The sequence below is a fragment of the Octopus sinensis genome, linkage group LG1 (assembly GCF_006345805.1).
Source record: "Octopus sinensis linkage group LG1, ASM634580v1, whole genome shotgun sequence".
Taxonomy (NCBI): domain Eukaryota; kingdom Metazoa; phylum Mollusca; class Cephalopoda; order Octopoda; family Octopodidae; genus Octopus; species Octopus sinensis.
In genome coordinates, this window is record NC_042997.1 from 93,712,747 (window position 1) to 93,736,192 (window position 23,446).

At 35.0% G+C, this 23,446-nt stretch overlaps 1 protein-coding gene across 1 annotated transcript in view; it reads right to left on the bottom strand.

The window, feature by feature from the left end:
* Positions 1 to 23,446, bottom strand: part of LOC115217947 (cilia- and flagella-associated protein 157-like) — a 53,386-nt gene that overhangs the window by 9,839 nt on the left and 20,101 nt on the right. The window contains exons 4-9 of the mRNA XM_036503085.1: positions 23,025 to 23,178; positions 20,310 to 20,577; positions 18,214 to 18,344; positions 13,623 to 13,773; positions 8,842 to 9,035; positions 7,796 to 7,988 (exon numbers count right to left, since the gene is read on the bottom strand). Coding sequence (XP_036358978.1) covers positions 7,796 to 7,988; positions 8,842 to 9,035; positions 13,623 to 13,773; positions 18,214 to 18,344; positions 20,310 to 20,577; positions 23,025 to 23,178 — 1,091 coding nt within the window. The remainder of the gene's footprint in view (positions 1 to 7,795; positions 7,989 to 8,841; positions 9,036 to 13,622; positions 13,774 to 18,213; positions 18,345 to 20,309; positions 20,578 to 23,024; positions 23,179 to 23,446) is intronic.

Sequence of the window (23,446 nt, forward strand, 5' to 3'; positions counted from 1 at the left end):
TGGATGTATACATACATATATATATGTGTGTGTGTGTGTGTACACGTATATTATATATATGTACATGTATACATATATATATACATGTATATATATATGTGTGTGTGTATACATATATAGATGTATATGTATACACATATTTAAATGTATGTAATGTATGTGTATATATCTCTCTATATATGCATATTATAATAAAAAAAACTGCTTATTAATTTAGTTACTAAAAGAAAATTAAAATCTATGCTGTCTAGAAAATTCTTAAAAATTCCAATTTCAATAAATTTTAATCAAAATGTGGTTTTGGGGATTATTTTATTATTGAAGACTTCAACTACATGATTCTATCAAAAAAGTTATTTTAATTCACCAGTAGGTAGTCAGCTTTTTATGGGCTTTTTTCACATCATACACTGCAAGATATTTTTTCCTACTATCTCACTTTCCGTTTCTTCTTTGTTTACCACCTCCATTCCAATTAGTCATTTTTCTTTCTCTATCCTCATAATTTTCCTTCCTCTCTCTCTTATCTGCATCAATTTTTGTTTGCAACATCATACTCCCCCTTTGTCTGTGTTTTCTCTCCTTTCATTTGTATCCCTTAGTCTGTTATTTCATTTAACATTTTTCATCTTACTGTGCACGTTCTGTTACTTTCACTTTCTTCCATAGCAATACTCTCTCTCTCTCTCTCTCATTCACTCTCTACTGCCTCTATTCAATTGTTCTCATTATAAATAAGTGATTACAAGGTTGGTTTTTTTTTTTAAGAACAGAATATTTGTGAAAATTTTTGCAACATATCTATTTATTATATCAAAATTACATAGAAATTTTACATTTGAAGTTTTGTTATTGTTAAGTAAAATATATTGATTTCATTTCAATTATTGATTACAATACAATAATACAATATATGTACTGTGCTATTTGTTTCTACTTTAGAATTTTTCAATACAACATGGGCTGTTAAAAAAAAATGTAATTAAAAAAGAAGGGCTAACAGCAAAGGACACATCAAAAGGGAGAGCACAATCAAAGAAAACCAAGGCAAAATTACTGAAATACATGTCAGAATACACATGTAGGGGTGGAAAATAAGATTCTGCTTTTGCAACACACTACAGACTGGCTGGGGAATCTCAAGAAGAGAATAATTCATTCAAAACAATATGCTGAGCCAGCTTTCGGTCTGTGAAAACTGCGTTGGTAATGGATAACTGTCACCAAATGGACAAGTTATGTAGACAAATATCTCAAGTAGATAGTAGTGAGATGTAGATAATAACAGCAGTGCAAACAAACAGGATGAAATGTAACCAAACTGAATATATACAACAGAATTAATAGGAAAACTTTCAGAGGAGGAGCGAGGTTGTCAAAGGATTAGCAATGCATGCCAACTCCATCGACTTTTCAGACAGGCTCCACTTTGTTATACATTCTAATAATCCAGGGATTAAAAAAAAAAAGATATTCTTTGTTGACATTTGCTCACTCTGCAAAATTTACAGATGTCTGATGAATCAAAATGAAATCCTCATGTTGCTTCGAGGAGAAGGCAAAATCAAACAAACTGCAGCCTCCTTCACCAAATATTTTGAGACACTTCAATGTTTCTTATACAGGAAACAGTTTTCTAGGAAATACACATTCACATAACAATAAGGTAGCCTTGCTCATTATTGTCTTCTATATATAAAAATAAGACGTCATCATCATCGTTTAACATCCGTTTTCCATGCTAGCGCATATATATATATATATATATAATATACTAGCAGTATCGCCCGGTGTTGCTTGGGTTTGTAAGGGAAATAACTATATAAGCATTTTCAGAGAGTTATAGCCAAAAAATAGCAAAAAACTGCATTAAAAATGGAAAACAAATTATGGTAAATTTTTTTAAAAATCGTTAACTCATCGTAGACATTTTTAGAGAGTTACTTCCCTTATATAATAGCGAAAAAATGCATTAAAATGGAAAAAAATGATGGTAAATTATTTTTAAAATCGTAGACTCATCGTAGACGCGCCCTAATACCCAGAAGGGCTCGATATGAATCACGACAATAAGATACCCGGTTTTGGTTAAACTGCACCACAAAATGTGGGAGTAGTTAGGAATCTAAATCGTAGGAGACAGACACACAACTTCTCTTTTATATATAAAGACATGCTGCCAGTAAAAATATTTGTTAATCATGCATGTACCTTCATAAATTGTACAAAGTGAAAGTCCTTTTTTAAAGTCTGTGATGTATTGTCTATATGTTGAAAGACACAGAAACATACAAACAACCAAAAAAGAAAAAGAAATACATACATACATTACATATATATATATATATATATATATATATATATAAATGGTTGTATACTGTCAACTCAATGTGACAGTCCCGTATATATATATATATATAGGCGCAGGAGTGGCTGTGTTGTAAGTAGCTTGCTTACCAACCACATGGTTCTGGGTTCAGTCCGACTGCATGGCACCTTGGACAAGTGCCTTCTAATATAGCTTTGGGCCGACCAAACCCTTGAGAGTGGATTTGGTGGATGGAAACTGAAAGAAGCCCGTCGTATATACGCATATGTATATATATGTGTGTTTGTGTGTCTGTGTTTGTACCCCCAACATCACTTGACAACCAATGCTGGTGTATTTACATCCTCGTAGCTTAATGGTTCGGCAAAAGAGACCGATAGAATAAGGACTAGGCTTACAAAAATAAGTCCTGGGGTCGATTTGCTCGACTAAAGGCAGTGCCCAGCATGGCCGCAGTCAAATGACTGAAACAAGTAAAAGAGTAAAGAGTATATATATATATATATATATATATATATACAACCTTTTTTTGAAGTCTGTGCTGTGTCGTACTGAGAGGCTTGCACTTAAAATTCCTTCATTTTTAATAAAACTTGTTAGTTACTATGGTAATAACACTACCTATCTATCTATCTTTCAGACACACACACTCATTCTCTCTCTCTCTCTCTCACTGTATTTCTCTTGCAACAACTCTTTCTTCTTCTCTTCTTCTAAAAGTACGTTGTTATGTATGTTTTGATTCACCCCTATTTTTCTCTCCCTCTAATAGATGACAGACAGGGATCTGCTTCCCTTTTATAATATAAGATTAACAATACCAATTGAAAAGAATTGCCTCAATTATCAAGTAATCCGATGAAAGTGCTAGTAATTGCCTCCATTTTGCATAAGAATATACGAGGTTACATGAGACTATGTGTGACTTGAATATGAATACACCGATGACAGGAGGTAATGTTTGGAGATGTTTTAATTGTTATTTCCCTTACAATAGCCTTGGATTTTTGCAAGAACATTCATGCATCCCATAGTTATAAATATATGTATGTTTTGTTGATGTATGTGTATGGGATACCCAACATATGATAATATGCACATGCACATATATCAATAAATTACATGCTGGGTACATATATATCTATATATGGGTATGCATGAACGTTCTTGCATAATGGGTGCTACTTTGGCGTGTGATCCACAAGGGAGATTACTGTAGGACATACTTAGCATTGTAAATGTATTTTTTCAAAATTCTTACTATTTTAATAACAAGAAAACCATGTTTCATTTTGTCTTAGTAAATAGTAATAAGAAGTCAAGAATAAAGAATGTAATTAAAATGAGTACGTAGATCACCCACCAAAGTAAATTTGCTCATGTAGATCACACGGCAAAATAGCACTAATGCAAAGTAAACTAAGAAGTAACCTAAAGTAATCTCCCTTTAAATTGCAGAGCACATGCTAAAGTGGCACTGCATAAGGTAGTTAATCTATGTACAAGAAAATTTTAGGACCCAATGCAAAGGAAGTAACAATTAAGAAATCCTAAAAAGTCACCTCCCTTGAGCTGTGTATTTTTATTGAAGTCTCACATAGTTTTATGTAAGCTTATGTATTTTGATCCAAAATGGAGGCAGGATCACTTGAAAGCTGGAAATTCTTTCCACATGAAACTTGGTGGTATTGTCAATTCACAAATATAGACTATCTCTCCACCAAATGCAGTGTTGAGCACTTGTTTTTACTGTTTGATACTATTATGTGTGTATACACACACACACACATGTATATATATATATATACATATATATATATACTTGGAAAAGGATGCGTGGCATTCAATCATATAATGATATAAATAATATATAAATATATGCATATATACATACATATATGTACATACCTACATCTATATGTATATATACATGCATATATGGGTACAGAACATCAAAGAAACATTGAACACAATGAGAAACGAAAACACAAAAACAAAAACATGGAAATGAACTTTTTTTCAAACAACGAAAAAAAAGAGTACAAGGAGTAGACGAAAGAGGGACAACTGAAGAAGGGGAATATTCCTTGTGTTGTATGTCTTGTACTCTGTTTTTTTGTTGTTTGAAAAAAGTTTGTTTCCATGTTTTTGTTTCTCATTGTGTTCAACGATTTTTTGATGTCCTGTAACCATATATGCATATATATATGCATATAGATGTAGGTATGTACATATATACATTATTTATATTATATATATATATATATATATATACATATATACACACACACACACATATCTATGCATGTGTGTGTGTGCATACGCATACACACAGATAGATACATACATACATGCATACACAAATTAAATAGATAGATTGGCTGAATAAAGTGAAGGAAAACTATTTAGAAAACTATTCAGATAATTTTATGCAGATGAGATACATTAATAACCTACTTGCCACCACATCCAACAGCATCTAAGCATATGGAAATGACATGGACCTTCATTCTCCAACTATGCACCATCCACCATCTACACACATCTAGACATCACACACCAACCTACTTTGACTCCATGAATGGAGACCTTGAATGAATTCTTCATTGAGGTTGTGACAGTTTTGTCTATTTTAGCACAAGAAAAATAATTAAAAAATTCAAACACTATTCATATTAAGAAAAAAAAAACACTGCCCTACCCCTCTAAATATGAGTGGCACTTGGCTAGAGCCCTCACAAAAGTGCTGGGCTCACTCAAGATCTCTCCTGAGGAAACCTTATCCTCAGCATAGCTAGAATCGCATTCTGAATGCTATTTCTCCCCAGGGTCAGAAAATATGTTAGTCCTTAACAACCACTGACACTTTATGAGGTTCAATTAAGGATCACAATGGAATACTGCTCTACTATCTGAGACAGTGTTTCTGCTGTGCTTAGAGACATCCTGGGCCACATCTCGAGAAGGGCCTCTCAACTGATTGGCATTAAATTATTAATGGAACATTATAGCCTCTGACACACAGGTGTGCTGTCTCTTCACTGTGTCTCATCTATCACAAGTATAATGGCCTCTGGTTCTCAGAGAATGTTGCTCTCATATATATGTTCATTACTTAGATACCTCCAACTCACTTGTCTTTCCACCTTTCATCACTCTTGTCTCACTCCATCACCACCCCAGCCCCTTGTCACCAGCAGTAACCACTGGCTCAGTATTTCTTCCCCCAGGACATTGGTCATCCAGAATCTTTTCCCGGCTCATGTCTTTCTTACAAGTGCTGACCTACAACAGTTTAAATGGAACATTATCAGCATCAAACTCACAAATCTCAGAGGGTTTGCACATGTGTACTCTTCTTTCCTCCAAACTCAGTAAGCAAAGTTGATTTTAACAATGTTCAATGTATTATAATTTTGTAATTACAGACAGATATTACTAAATGTTTATAAATTCCAGCAGACAATATCTAATTATGTTTTTGCCTCTGTTAAAAAAAGCATAATACTTGAAACTTCCAGCCATATATTTATAATTTGCATATAAACAAACATTATTTGTTACAGTATGTATACATGAAAAATTTGTAAATCAAAAACAAAAAAAATCTAATAAAAATATACATAAATACATATATACATGAATATATAAATAGATACATTATCTGTAATAATAATGCAAAAAGAGATACAAGTTCAATCACAACCAAATTTCAACTTTACAACTACATCATACTTAACTACAAAAAATAGCCAAATGATTGCCTTTAAAGTACACCAAGTAGTGAAACTCATGCATATAGTTTACTAATATACATGCCTTCTGCTAACAATAAAACATCTTAAAAAAAGAAAAATGAAATTTGTTTTTCATACAACAAATAAATCAGTGATAAAGCAAGGATAAATTTTTCATTGACTGATTTACTCTTTTACTCTTTTACTTGTTTCAGTCATTTGACTGCGGCCATGCTGGAGCACCACCTTTAGTCAAGCAAATCAACCCCGGGACTTATTCTATCGGTCTCTTTTGCTGAACGGCTAAGTGACGGGGACGTAAACACACCAGCATCGGTTGTCAAGCAATGCTAGGGGGACAAACACAGACACACACTCATACATATATATATATATACATATATATATACGACAGGCTTCTTTCGGTTTCCGTCTACCAAATCCACTCACAAGGCATTGGTCAGCCCGGGGCTATAGCAGAAGACACTTGCCCAAGATGCCACGCAGTGGGACTGAACCCGGAACAATGTGGTTGGTTAGCAAGCTACTTACCACACAGCCACTCCTGCGCCTGAACATTTTTTTTTTTGTTTTTTGTTTTCCCTAATTTATGACAGGAAATCAGTTGCTATATTAACCCATTTGTTACTTTTGTTTCTGTACTTCTTTTGAAATGCACTGCCTTGTTTCAGTTGATTTTGAAAATAAAGAATTCAGTAAAGTACTTGTGTCATTATTAAGCTGATGCATAAATTGGCATGAAATTTTGATGAAAGGTTTAAATTTAAATCCTATCAAAGAATCAGAGGTAGTCTACAACAAATTTGTCTCAAAAGAGTTAATATTACAAAGCACTCTTTTTAACCTTTTAGCATTTAAACCGACCAGATCCAGCCCAAATATTCTACCTGTTTCATACTGCAAGAGGCCAGATCAACCTCTTAGACCTACTCTACAATGTCATTCTAAATCATCATTGAAATCTTGAAGCTATGAGATAATAATGCATGATTAATTGAAAACAGTGTGAATAAGTAAATAATCATTTCATTCAACAGGGTAATCTGATTGCTAAAAGGTTAAAATACAATATAAGTCACTGATTCCCCATTTCATCCTTCATCACTCTCACTCACCAAATTTTATAACTGTTTTACTTCAACAGAATATTTATATCCCCAAACCTGTTTCTTTTGCCTATTTTCAAAGCTCTCCTCTCTACAAGATATCGTTTCTCCAAATCCGCCACTCAATTTTCATAGCTGTTTTAGCTTAGCAAAGTTCAGAAGTAACATTTCTTAAATAGAATTTAGTGCTTTCCTTTTGCCTTTCTATCTCTTTAACTATTATAACTATCTTTAAATAATACTAGGATCTGCTCCACACTTCACTCCCCCCTCTCTCTCTTGCCCTCTCTCCCCACCTCTCTCTCTCTCCCTGTAAATAACAATTTTGTTTACTTTACAAGCAGTGTTAAGTTATTCATTCCCTAATTAATGAAGGGTTTACACCCTTGTTACAGTTTCTCCAGTTTGCAAAATGGAGAATCACAATTTAAATCTATCACACAATGGTCAGAAGACTAAATCAGATGTTTGTAAAAAGTCAATAAATTGTTCAACACTCAAGCTACCCATTGGTGAAGGAAATGAAATATGTTGCTCAATGATATCCCAATTTTTTTCACAACGCTGTTTTTGTATGAGAAGAGAAACTACATAGTTCTTACTCTTTTCATACTCAAAGTCTGAACTCCAGTAGACTGGTGAGTTTCTTTAGGTTCGGGCTGTTCTTCACTTGAACTGTCAGATTCCACATGTCCAAGAACAGGTTGACTAGCGCGAGGAACAAAGCCAATGTCCCCTAGGTTGTAGTGAGCTGGTGGAATATCTCTTCCCTTTAGTTGAATAGGTGGCAAATTTCTTGAAAATAATAAACAACAGAATTATTAGCAATGGACATTCGGTCATTTGTTCATGCATTCATACATACATATCAAACATTTAAGCTAAACTTTAGATGGATTTGTTTACAAACCAATATAATATGCACTTGTGAAACATGCCAAGGGGAAACAAATACTGACTCAACAGTTAAAAGTGGTACTGAATGAAAGAAAGAATCCAGCCATCCATCATCATTCACTTTTTGATGCTTGCATGGGTCAGATGAAATTGTTTGAGGAAAATTTTCTACAGCAGGATGCTGTTCCTGTCACCAACACTCACCAGTTTCCAAGTAAGATAAATTTTCCCTGTGGGTGGACATGTTTCCATGGAAGCCTAGAAACAAAAGACTTGTATGATGGGGATACTAATTTACAACAGTCACACAATGTCAAGACAAGAAGACACCAATTCACACACAGACAAGCGCGCGCACACACACACATGCGCATATGAGGATTGGTTTTCATTTCAAATGCTATCTTGTAAACATAACTGTATTCTCATTTTATCTTTTCTTATTAGGTTTTTACAAATTTTCATATGAAATCCTTAGTCTGTTTGAAACACTTGAGTGTCATTGATAAAACACAACTACTTGGAAGGTTCAAAGTACATCATCTTTGGTATGGTCTAATACCTAGACTGCAATGGCTATTTTTACTTTGTGACTTTGCCATAACTCAGGTAAAGGCAATGGAGAAGCTGTGCAACAAATTCACGTGACGGTGGCTGGTATACCATATCATCCACTACTTAATTAGTAGATGGTATAGTATTATAAAACACACAAATCTACCAATCCATACATACAGAAATTTCAACTTACATTATTTTCCTCTTCTCTTGCGTTCTAGGTACATCAGTTTGTGGAGAACGTGATCGATTTAAGTCAGCAATTCCTGGTCCTAATCCAAGAACTCGGGCTGTATTTAATATCATGAGCAAATGTTGCAACATATTATCTCGTTGAGTTCCTATCAATTCTTGTGACTCTGATGTGTTATCATCTGCATCTAAAGACTGCAAAATAATTGAATTTGATAGTAGTAAATTAAATATATTTCTTTGAAAGACTAAAGTTTTTTCAATATTCATTAGGTTGGGAAATTCGCTTAAAAATACATAAAATAAGTGCAAAACTTTTTAACCCTCTCAGGCCTGGGCTCTGGGTTCCTGTGTCTAACTTTACTCCCTACCTGGTCTCCTAAACAAAAGAAAATAAATAGTTGTATACACAGCCGAAGAGTAATGATTGCAGGCAAACTAATGGACAGAATCATTAAAAAAAATTTAGTAGAATAACAATAATAGGCCTAACTCTCAACAACCACCAGTATTCTACCTTAGTATACCAGTCGGCCCACCATGTTGATCCTTGTTTGATGCATAAATGCTTTTTCCAGTGGCTGCACCACAGTGCTGTTTTTGCCATCTTCTCTGGGATGTCTTTATAAGCTACCTCAGGGCTACTCCTTTTCTATCTCTGGTGTTTGCAGATGCTTCAACAGGTACTTCTGAAAAGAGAGACCCTTGGATATGGTGTAGGTCACATGACTCTTTTCATATGCACAAACAAGCAGATGAGAGATAATTTCCAATGAGGGTTAGACAAAGTTCCTGAAGTTACCAAATGTTGCCTTTTAGCATTGAAAAGAATGAATGAATTATATAACAAGCTCACATGAAGAATTTTATAAACAGACGCCTTGGCCACCTGCAAAGCTTGCTACTGTGGTTTAGATGGATCATCTGGTCATTTTTATCACATCTACACATAAATTAGTTGTAGTCTTTCACAAGTTTGGGCATTAGTATTTCTGATACAGAGCCATGCTTATTTCTTCTGCTGGTTGTTACAAAATCTGGGATATCGTAATTTTATATCTGAAGAATCGGCTTTCTTTCCTGCCAACCATGCATACCACACTCCTATGACACAGATATTAGAAATTTCCCCCACTTGAATAGCTTCTCTACTTTTAGGGATTTTGGGACATGTTTCTAATTCAGCATTGACTTTCCCACAACTCCCATGTAGATTTAATTCATAGCATATTTTGACAGGAAAACTAAGTTGTGGTACCCGTCCATCACAAGGACATATGATCTATTTTCCAATTCAGATTATATGAATTAGTTCTATGAAAGTATTCCCACCCAAACCAAGTTTTTTGTCAATGATTTCTCATACCTCACTGTAAATTTCTGCATTCATCACATAACCAGTCTCAGTTTTACACAATGAAAAAGGTTTTATTCCCCATTTTGTAGGTTTATCCATTATATACTGTTTGAGTGCACTTTAGATTTTATAGAGGGAGTCATCCCCCTCATCCAGGCTGAGATGCTTATGTGGTTTGTAGTAATATCAACATTTCTGCACGAAATTGGTTAGTATTGGTCTTACTTAATAAATTCTGTCAGTCTTGTCAATTGCCAGACCTTCTTCATCAATAACATACAGAAATGTTCAAATTGCACAAAACTGATCACAAGTCACGATGCTACAAAAACCAGGAGTATTACCTAAAATGTCAGCACTGTCGTTTGACCAATAGTCCCTGTTACTAGGTTTCACACACAAATACTCCATATACAACTTTATCACTATAAAAACTTTTATTTCTTCTACCGAAACATTTTTGAAAGGTTTTAGCACATGAATTAGGCTTATTCCTGTGAACCTGGCTTGCATGTAGTGTTGTCATCCTTACCAAATTATCCCAAAATCCATCATCTGCAAACAGGCTGAGAAAATCAATGCCCTGACTGTCATTTGTTATGAACTCAGGAATGTTTTGTGGGCTTAAATAATTTTTGCTAAACTGTAGACCAACACAAAGCACAGTAAATGTGTCTACTCAACTTCATCTAGATTTACATAATCTTCACCACCCTTATTAGTATCAGCTGTGTGAGGGCCACTCCCAATTTCTTCACCTGAATCACTACTTTCCTTGTCGCTTTCAGCAGTTTCATTCTCCGAATTACTTTCACTGTTTGCATAAGGGTTAAACTTGAGGAAATTCTTGCTCACCTTCGTTCAAAGCATAAATATCATCAATAATTCCTAACTGTAAAAAGTTTAGGCCTTGCTTGTTTACCAAAGTGGTGAGTTCACCACATACTCATTTCATCACAAAAAAAAAATCCCTTTTTTTTCCAGTTAAAAACAGAAGTAAACAACAGCAATGGGGTGAGGCAATTAACAATGAGTCATAAACATACGTGACTACAAATCAATTGCCTTTTTAGTATTCTATCTTCTTTTTCTACATGTGTTATTCCTTAGCACTTAATGGGAATCAGGTAGAGATTATGTTTAGGCTATTCACACTATAACAGGAACACAGCATGACAGGGTTAAGAACTTGTTGAGTTTAGAGTAGTTTGTGTGTGTGTGGGGGGGGGGAGGCTCATTCTTCCTGTTAAAGTGTTGGGTGGGTTTGACTTCTGCTTCTTGTATGTGTACAACTTCGGTGACCTTTCTTAGTGTTGGATTAATATGAGTGTATGAAAATGGAAAAGGAGGGAAAAAAAAGACCTTACTTCATGAAAAAGAAAATATCCTTACATCACCAGAATGGAAAATGCTCTTCTATGCATTTTAAGCAAGAATGCTGATAAATAAAAGGGATCTATAACCTCTCTATTAAAAGCCATGGAAAGCATATAATGAAGCAGAATTGAGTAACTGTAGAATATGAGATGATGAAGAAGCAATTAACATTATTACTGGATACTCAGTCTTAGTCAAGAAAGAATGCATCCACAGACATGATAAAGTTTGGACTTACACTGAAAGTTATGCCAGAATTATGAGATACTAACAGGAAAGAGATGGTATACATGTACAGTTGAAAAGGTCACAAAGCCACATACCTCAGGATGTGCCAATACAAATAGACAGGGAGATCAAGGCTAACCAACCAGATATTGTTACCAAGCACAAGAATAATAAATGACTCCTAATCAATATATCAGTCCCAACAGATGATAATGTATCTCTAAAAATGTTAGAGGAATTAACCTGGAAATAGAGATAACCTGACTGTGGGGGCCTGTAAACAGAAACAATTCATATAATAATAGGTGCTTTGGGAATGATCAAATACCAATATAGCACACAGGTCTGCCATTGAGTGGTAGCTTTAAAAGAGAATAAATTGTCCAGCCACATAAGAGTAAAGTTACAGATGAAGCCACTGCAATAGTATTCTACTTGAGTGAACAAACTTCTTGCCAGAATCAAGTTAGTCAAAATAGTTTTGCTTTTTCTACCAGAAGCATCAAAGAGAGTTATTCCACTCAAATCAGATGTCACCAATTGTTTGATCTTAATTTAAGCTTTCTTTTTATCTAGAACTAAGAGTAGCTCCTTTTGAGGGGCATACAGTTCTAATTGTTAAATGTTGATGGTTAAATGGTTGCCTAAAAAAATTAAGAATTGCAGCTGCATTGCATACTGTTTATGATCATTGCCAGCCATGGACTGTGTAATATTTTTGATGTAAACTAGAACTTGGACTAGTTCTTACATGGTACATGTAAGCTCTAAGGGTTTTTTAAACTCTTGTTATGCTTCTGTCACATTGAGAACTGGATAATGGACAGGCACAAAAATATTTAAGTAAAGCAGCTCCTTAACTTGCTAGGAGAATGTGAGACTGCAGCCTTTTTTTTTATCAAGTATTGTTCCAGTCTGAATCATCTTACAAGAGATATCTTTTCTGGTAAGTTTCATTGCATGTTCCACAGACATATCAAATAACTGTTTTTGAAGGTCTTGAAATGAGGTTATGCAGAAGCTGTCTGAGATTTAAATAGATCATTAAAATACCTCATTTAAAAATCATATCTTCACGAAGTTAGTACGTGGTTTCAAATACTACAGAAAATAGGAAATAGCTTATTTTTCCTTTGTTTTACATGTATATAATGATATTAAATCATGTTTACTTAATGTGCTTTAACTTGATGTTCTGCTTCATAATGTCCTTACCCATGATCCATCATTTTGCTTTCCTCTGCTTCTCCCCACCACTTCCACAAATCTTGCAAAAAGGTTAAGGGTATTACCATTTTTCCTCTGATGAGGACAAAACCACAAAAAAGAAAATATGAAAACTAAGGATAAGAGTTGTTCTCTGATTGGAGCTCTTAGCCAAATATGAGAGGGTGCTGGAAAATTCCTGGCTTTAAGGGAATCACGAAAGGCCTGGCTGGAGGCCCAAAATTCTGAGTTCTTTTTTAGGGCTTAGAAAAACTGAAGGACCACTGCAATAACTATATAAATCTGAGAGGGGAGTATGTTGAATAAAATCATAATTAACTGATCCTCCTAGTATTTTCTTTTACTCAAAGCCAGGAACTTTTCAGTACCACTCACACTCTCAACAGAGAGAACTCTGTTAAAGAGATGTTGCTCATGTCTAACAGGGCTACATTTACAGTCCATTCAATGTGATTCTACACAGTTTCCATCAACCTAATTTAACTCAGAAGGCTTAGGTGGACACAAAGACATTTGTTCATGATTTCAAACTGAACTTCATAAGCCACACAGAAATACTCAGAATATATAGTTAAAGAACTTTTCAAATTTACCAAGAGGTAATCCTTTATAGCAGTTGAAGCATCTTGAAGGATTTGCAATATCATAGAATTCTCTTCTCTGATATCATCAAATTTCGTCTCTGTATCACGCAACTTTTCAGTCAATTCTTTTGAATTATGTAAAGCAGTTCGAATAGTTTCCCTGAAAAGAAAAAGCAAAACAAAACAAACAATATGTATGTATGTATGTATGTGTGTATGTGTGTGTGTGTGTGTGTGTGTGTGTGTGTGTGTGTGTGCATGTGTGTGTGAGTGTGTGCATGTGTGTGTATAGATATATATATATATATATACATATATATGGTCTATCTTAACCACTTAATAAATATACATAATAAATAAACATTGGACAGAAATAACTATTGGTGCTAATATGATCTACTAAATCCCTTGCAAGTGATACTCCAGAATGGCCACAAATAACTGAAGTGAGAAAAAGGTAAAAAAAAAACAAATTAACAGTTATGTAAAAACCCTTAAAAAAGAATATGGCTAAAGTGATTGGATTATTACTTCAGAACTCTAAGAGGCAACTGTATGATTCTTCTTCAGTTCTGATATACTAACCACCCACTTATGGAAGTGAAGAGAATAACAACAAAGTTTAATGATGGGAGATAATATGAATAATCATTACTACATTTTTACCTGATACTTTTAATTAAGACTGCTAACACCTTTCATTTTCAGTTTTTTCTTCATATTCCAGAAAAGAAAAAAATGCCAGGTTTGGAAAAATATTACTACATATTACCTTCAGGACTGTGATACAAGCAATGTGATAATATTCACAATAACAGTACTTTTAATAATAAAAACAAAATAAATTTTGTAAAGCACATTTGCCAGTGCAATGTAGAAAGCATCCAAGCTGGCACAATTCAAAAGCACCCATACTTGTGCCACGTAAAAAGCACCCGGCACATTCTGTAAAGTGGCTGGTGTTTGGAAGGGCATCCAACCATAGAAACTAAGCCAAATCAGACTGGAACCTGGTGTAGCTCTCCTGCTCACCAGCTCCAGTCAAATCATCCAACCCATGCCAGCATGAAAAACAGACATTAAACTATGATAATAATTATGATGATGAAATTACAGGGTGCATGTTGAACAACCAGCTAAATAGAATGTGGTTTCAAATTCACTGTATGACTTATGTAGTGCCTTTAGGAAGATCCCTTAATGTTACATGCACCTAACAGTAGATAATATGATACAGATTTTCTGAGATTATTTTTTAATAAACTGGCACTTCATCCACTGAAGAGTCATCTATGCTTCTTAATGTAAATGGATCTGGAGCTAAATAATGTTATCATAAGCCACTGCAGCTCATCATCAATCATATTTTTTATTTTCCATGGCAAACTATAAAATTGCTTCTTGTAATTTGACGGTCTATTTGCTGCTTTACATCCATATTTCCATGTTTTCAATTTTTCAGCTTAAACTTTTACAAGTCAGTACCAGTAGGAAAATTGTGAACAAAGAAAGTTCCAGAAAAAGACTTCTGAGTGGAGTCTGGAATACTAGATGGTAGATGTGGTGAGAGAAGGAAACCTGGGTTTACTAAGTAGATTACTAGTTCAGTACATTTGGTTAGAATCCCACCAACAATTTTCCAAGAATAAGGACCAACTAAAGGTGATTACTGGAACAGCATACCTATACAAGTGTGCTACCCACAAATTTGTTTCCTAAGTTCCAGAAAAATGGATATTTTTTAATGAAATTTCCTACAAACACACTTCAGATAGTGTAGATTCAGATTATATTGGAAATTATTGTGAATATTTTTTCTGCGAGTGGAAAGAGGAATCTTGGAAAATTCCCATGAGTTAAGTTTGTTTCTTCATGGCTTTCAGAAAAATAGGTATTTTTTAACGAAATTTTCTACAAATACCTTTCAGATGAAATTTATTGTGGAAAATAAAAGTGTTGAGTATGTACACATACATACTGACACATATCACAATTGTTTTAGAAATTTCAAGTTTCATTTTGCAGATGTATGTGATGTGTGTCAGTAAGTATGTGTTTGAGTCCATCAATTTTCTTTCTTTTATTTTTTCATATTGAATTCCAAATTTATTTTTTTCATATTGAATTTCTAAAACAATTGTGATGTGTGTCAGTATGTATGTGTACATACCCAACACTTTTATTTTCCACAATAAATTTCAATATAATCGTAATCTATGCCATCTGAAAGGTATGTGTAGAAAATTTCATTAACAAAATACCTATTGTTCTGAAAATTATGAGGAAACTAGCGACATGTGTAAATTTTCCAAAACTCTTTTCACCTTGTTTGGAAAAATTTTTTCATGACAAATTCTGGTATAATTGTAATCTACTCCATTTGAAGAGTATTTGTAAAACATTTCATTAAAATATCCATTTTCTGGAAGCTATGAGGTAAGCCATTAGAACATTGTCAGATTTAGTTGTTTCATCAAAGTTTTCACCTAGCAAGTATATATGGTGTTTGGTGGTAATGATGGGGATGAGTACTTTGGGTGTGACTACCATGTAGAACTGGAAGCAGCATTGTAGCTTTACCTTTCAAAACCATCCTAGCTGAAGAGTTGGGATAAAAAGACTTTGCAAATTTTGAATAGATCTCTTTGATGAGGGATCAAAGAGCCTGGTTATAATTTGGGAGGCAAGGGAGTATACATGCCAGACAATGCACAAAGCACATCCTTCAGAATTCTGATAATTCTCTATTACACAATGCAACAAAATTATTATTTATGTTGGTTTTTGGTCAGTAAGTGTTATTTCCTATTTGCTTCTATCTAGAAATCAAAGGAAATGACTACTATTCCTTTCAAACTTGTTTTTGTCACCTGGATATCAATGTTTGGAAACTGACCTATTTACCATTACCTCTCATTCAGTGCTTATCCGGTGCTGCGTTGCTGAAGCAGAAATACCATTATAGCAAATATTCTGCTCAATACCACAGGTTTGCTCATCAGTTGCTTGACCTTAACCAGTTGAGCATGTCCTTTAGTGGTTGACAATATGTGCATCTCTAATGATGAACAGGAGTAGTGGGAGAACATCATAGCCATGTGTTGAGAGAGATTCTTTGGAGTCTGAATAAATATCTTAAAAGCAAAGTTTGAAAGAAATATTAGCCATTTTTCATATTTCCTAGGGGTAAGCAAATAAGAAATAACAGTTGCTACTCAAGGGTAACAATCACGTTACACAGTGCTATGAGTTAATCATCATCATCATCATCGTTTAACGTCCGTTCTCCATGCTAGCATGGGTTGGACGGTTCGACCGGGGATCTGGGAAGCCAGAAGGCTGCACCAGGCTCCGGTCTTATCTGGCAATGTTTCTACAGCTGGATGCCCTTCCTAATGCCAACCACTCCGTGAGTGTAACAAGGTGAATAAATGCATCCCAGTAGATAAGGACAAAGGATGTCGTATGACCTCAGTACATCACTGCACACTTAACATTTGACCCACTTTAGTCTTTGGGAGTTATGTGCTTTTAACCCTTTCATTACTATATTTATTTTGAGATGCTCTGTGTTTCTTTCAATTAAGTATAATAAAGAATTTAGTAAAATAACTTAGTTATCATTAAGCTAGTGTTAGGAACATAAATTGTGACTAAGGTTTGGTGGAAGATTCTAATTCAAAACTTATGAAAACAAGACATTTCTACTCAGATCCAGAGCTGGTTTCAGCCGGGTTGGTATCAAAAGGGTTAATGACATGACAAATGTGAAGGAACATATCTAAGAAAATATGTTTTTCAAGGAAGAGGTTTCAATCACAAGCATAGGTGCCTCAGAGGAGTTAGGCATGAATCCCATTTCTCCTAAAGATATTTTACATAGAATTTACAGAGGTCTAACTAATTAGTGTTCTCTATCTCTCCCCCCTCTCTCTCTCTCACACACACACACATCCTCAAGCATATGCACACACCTACACACAAGCACACAGTTTAACTAACACATATACATGCATCTGCACCCAATTGAATTCTGCCATACATATGGTCAGTAAAAATACAGATTAATTAAAAACACTACTTTTTTGTGATGTCCAGACAGCTATTTTAGTGCATGTTTGTCTCACAGATAAGATAAATAATTGGCCTATTTCTAATTCACTATCAGCAAGGAAAAACTGATGTTATGCCAATTATAATAATTGGTGGATAATATTTTTTATGATAATGTGAAAGAATACAAGAGTAATAATGATTGACAACAGCACAGCCATTGCCACTGTCATCTAAGAGGGAACAGCTATGTGGTCTCTCAACCTGGTAGAAATAGAAGCCAAATCTCCTCCAAATCACACTTTACCAATCAGAATGGTCAAGGCTAGAATACTTTTGGTCATAGATCTACTCAAACAATGCTAATCTGGAGCTAGACGACAATAACAATTACGACAAGTAATATCCTTAGGAAATGATAAAGAGCTTTTCATTAAACATTGACAGTGACATTAGATATCTGATTTACTGTATGAGGGAATCTTTCAATATAATATTATGAAATCTTAAAATGTCATGAAACTCTACAATAGAATCAAATACCAACTCTGTGTTTTCTAGTTGCTGCTGTAAATTTTCTTTCTCTTTCAGCTTTTTCTTAAATTCAGCTTCTTTTTGTTGCATTTCAGCTATGGTCCCTTCACTTTCTTGGCATTTGGTGGTCAAGAGGGTGATATGCTGTAATAAACAAATGACTTTCTCATATAATGATGGAGCTTCTCTATGCTGATGACCTTGCTCTAATAGCTAAGTCTCTATCAGAACATGAGGAGAAGTTTCAGGTATGGAAGCAAAGTCTCGAATCAAAGGGTCTTAGAGTCAATCTAGCAAAAACAAAAGTCTTAGTAAGTAGGAAGGCAGACAAATTGCAAATCCCTTCAGGTAGACGACCCTGCTTGACCTGTAGAAAAGGTGTAGGTAGAAACTCCATAAGATGTACCCGGTGTAAGCTATAGACACATAAGAAGTGCAGCAATATCAAAGGGAGGCTAACTGGGAAGATGGTTTTTGTGTGTGGCAAATGCTCAGGGACAATAAACACTGAAAATGTCCAGAAAACAGCTTCCGTCAAATGCCAGTAGAAGTAGTTGATAGCTTCCATTACCTAAGTGACCAAATCAGTAGCCGGGGTGGATGCTCTGAAAGTGTAGCTGCTAGAATAAGAACAGCCTGGGCAAAGTTCAAAGAGCTCCTACCTCTGCTGGTAACAAAGGGCCCCTCTCTCGGAATAAAAGGTAGACTGTATGACGCATATATGCGAACAGCCATGCTACATGGCAGTGAAACATGGGCCATGATTGCTGATGACATGTGTAAGCTTACAAGGAATGAAGCTAGTATGCTCCACTGGATGTGTAATGTCAGCGTGCATACACGACAGACTGTAAGCGCCCTGAGAGAAAAGTTGGACATAAGAAGCATCAGATGTGGTGTGCAAGAGAGATGATTACACTGATATGGTCATGTGTTGTGTATGAATGAGGACAGCTGTGTGAAAAAGTGTCATACCATAGCAGTAGAGGGGAACCTGTTGAAGAGGTAGACCCAGGAAGACCTGGGATGAGGTGGTGAAGCACGACCTTATCTGTGTCATACTGAATCTCCCTGAGAACTATGTTATTCCCAGTTACACTTTCCTAAAGTAACCAATCCAAAGGTCAAGCTGAAAATATATTATATTATTATAAACAGTGAAGGCCTCATATTAATTTTCACCTCAGGTATCAATTATTTATAAAATGTAAATATTTTTAGCATTTATTTACCTACTTTCACAGTTCTTTAATGTAACATTTAATTAATTCTAAACTTTAAAATCCTGTTTCAATGCAACTGCCAGGTAATTTCTGATTAACTGGGGTTTATGGATTTACTGACTGGTATGGCCATGGAATGTGGATGGGTGAGGATAGCTGTATAAAGAACTGCTGATTGCTAAACATGGAAGAAACATGTGGAAGAGGTATACCTAGGAAGACATAGGACAAAGTGGTGAAAACTGACCTTAAGATATTGAGCCTTTCAGAAGAGGAGACAGGGAACCAAAATGAATGGTATCACATTGTGCTTGAGAAGATTCATCCATCAACTGAAACGTTATGTGGCTGGTGTTAGGAAAAGCATCTGAATGCTAAAGAGTTATATCTTGTTGGTTCAGTCCATCTAGTTATAGATAGAAACTATATTGCAACACAGTTCACCTGTCCAAACAGCAAAGTTACAATATGACTGACTCTTTCATCAACTTACTTTGCAGAGCTCAAATCCTCCCATAATTTAAATAACAAGGAGATAGCTACCATAGCTAACAGATGCTCTGAGATGCGTCATCAGTGGTGCCTCTGGGGGTTCTGGGACATTCAGCATCAGACCCTTACACCCAGTTGATCTAGCCAGAATTGATCAAGTCCCACTAACAACAAACCATCATTCTACCCTCTTTATTAAAAGCCGCCGAATGGCCTTCCTTCTCTGCAACCTCAGTAATGGAATTTATGGCCCTCTTTGCAGCAACCATTAACTCCAAGCCCAGTCACAGCTTTGTGGAATGAACACCCAGCAAAACCTCTAATATCCTCAAAATTTAATGCTCACAATAATGAGATTAATTAAAAAAGGAGTCACAATTAATGAGTGACTCACCTTCTGGCAGTTAAGCATCTTTTTAGTAATCTCTTTCTCGTTGTATTCCAAAACATCTATTTTGTTCTTCATTCTTTTCACTTTGTTCTTCAGTTCATCATTTTCTTGTATAAGTTCCATGGTTTTGTCTGACATCTTTGACATTTGAGCTGTGAGAGAAACATTTTCACGGATGGTTCGTTTTGTTGTCTCAGCCATTTGTTTATTAGAAACTTTTCGAAACTCCGCAACAAGTTGATTAACTCTCATAAACATGTCTTTCTTAAGTCTAATAAAAAGAAAACAAAAACATTCTGTTATATTATCAAATATTATTTTTTAGACCAATGCAATTAGGCTTAATTTGAGAACTAGAGCATGCAGTCCTTCCTATAAGAGGATTATACACATGTAAGATTACTAAAGAAATTTGAACTACTTGTCAAGCTATTTTTTTGAGAATGTTTAGCCACTATTGATATGTAATAGCTACATTTTATTAAGATTATGTTTTAGAAATATTTTAAGAGAGAGAGAGAGAATTTTACATATTTCACTTCTTTCCACAAAAAAACTTCATGCCAGCTAGCTAATCAAAGCTCTACCAAATCTACACTGAGGCATTCAGTGGAAAGTTGTGACCAATACTATCACTTAGATTGTATTGGTCCATTACATTCTAAAAATAGCAGCTAAATCTCTCTCAAATCACAGCCTAATGTCTTAAAAAGGGCATGTAAAATATTGCAGTCCTGGGTTCCTTGAACTTAGGGGGGAAATCATGACTTTTGAAGACTCAGAGGAATTACTGTTGAACTTCAATGTTCCAGTCATGTTGATGTGGAAGAACCATCATGCCTTGCAGTTTTGGTGGACAACTCATCTTCAGAAGAACATTGAAAAGATTGTCACCAGTGACCAGGTCAGATATTTTGGTGAGGTATTAACTTTATTCATCCCTTCTGATGTTGGTAAATTAAAAAAAAAAAACATATCTACTGTTGACATTTCAACCTGGAAGCAACACTATGTCTCTGGGTGTCTACATTGTTTTGTTAGCTTCTGCTAATGACATGTTAAGTTTATTTCTACAGATTTTCGTAGAAATTATAGCCAGCACTGATTTGTTACAATGTTTCATATCTGAATACATCTAATATAAATAACACTGTGATTGAAGATGGAAAAATAAGTAATAGGTGTATATGCATATTTCAGGAATTTTTGCTCCTTCTTCAGCACTACCTCCAACCCATCAGCCATCCATGAACACATTGCACAAATAATCACTTAAATAATTCAGATATGAAATGCCGTAACAAATCAATACTGGGTATAATTTCTATAGAATATCTGTAGAGATAACCTGAACATGCGATTTAATAGCACTGCTAGCACAGTAGGACACAGTATTGATTTAAAATATTTTGTATTGACTTTAATATATTTTGTAGTATATTATGGTTGCATAACAATATATGGTCCCCCAGCAAGTAATTCATAATTACTTCTGTTAATGGTCCAAGATAACCCAAGTAAAGACTTTGTCGATGACATTGAGAAGAGAGCTGTAATTGTTACAGTTGCTTCTTTCACCCCTGTCCTCATAGAAATCAATGATATTGGCATCCCTTGTGACCTGTAGTACAGCTCTTTTTTCACTACCACCTATATAAAACTACCTGCAATGAAATGAAAGTAGTAAGACAGTCAGTAATAATCAATCGGTAAAGATCCCCTTGCTATTTGGGACATGGTTGAAGCTAAGGTGTTAATGGTTATACTGAGCTCTTCTAATGGTGGTTCTATGTCAAACTCATCCATGGTTAGAATGTTCACAATGATATCAAGTGCTGAGACAGACACAGTATTCTCTTTGGTGTAGGGATCAAAGTAGCAATCTATTCATCTTTCCATCCTCAAGCCTTTATCTCTGATTACTTTCTTCAGTGTATAATTTGAAGGAAGTTGTCTTGCTCTGATCTGGCCTATGGTCTTTCTTAATACGTTCTTATATTTCCTTGATATTTTCTGTTATTGCAACTATCTGAATGGCTTTAGGCTGTGCACAGTTCTGACACAATGCCTGGCTGTTTATTTAGCATTGTTTATGGTTGCCCTGGGAATGTGCAGCTTCTGCTCACTAATTGACCACCTGCAATCATCAAGGACAGTGCACTTAGCTTTAATGACCGGATCCATGTTGGTTGACCTGAGCTCAATCCGGTGAGATGTTTTTAAAGTTTTCTTCCCAAAGACGGCAAGGGCAGTATACCTACTGCTATACATTTATAAAGAACTTTATTTGACTGACTGATAAAAGATCACTCTCCAACACACTACAAACACTAGCTCACAGATACAGTTCCTTCTATCTGCTTCTTCTAATACTGCTACCATAGCCTCTGACACTCTGAATCAATAAGTTGTACACCACCTCGATTCAAACTTATCTAATGCACTTCTATTTCCTACTCTCATCACCCTTACTGTATTTCCTACTTTCCTCATCCCTCCTGATCCCACACTAAAAATACTTTGCTCAGTTCCTTTTACCTTAAAATACAATCCTCAGGAATCCTCTCCCTGACACATTTCGTCTTAAAGGCATTGGTGACTTGCAGAAATTAATATCAGTGACATGAAGCCTGCAAAGACCATATGTACTAAGAACAAATTAGTAGTAAAAAGAATAAAAACACACTGAAAGCCTAATTATAAACACCCACAACTCACCTGTCTTTGTCAATCACCTGTTTTTTCTCAAGTTGGTAGATAGTCTGTTTGTTTTGTTCTTCCATTTCTCGTAAATCCACTTCCATCTTAGCAAATTTCTCCAGAAGTTCTTTTCTCTGTATACGGAATTCTTCTAAAACAGCTAGTTTACCATCTGTTTGAGGAATATTATCAAAACATTTTCACTTTCTAAATCTACATTGTAAATATTTTAGCAGTCTAAAGACGATAATAAATTATTATAATTTGTCAGTATAGAGGATATTTTCTGTTTTGTTTTTATTATTTATTGATACACATTAAGGTGGTGAGTTAGCAGATTCATTAGCATGTTGGATAAAATGCTTAACAGCATTTCTTCCAGCTCAGCTCTTAACATTCTGTGTTCAAATTCTGCTGGGGTCAACTTTGCTTTCACCCTT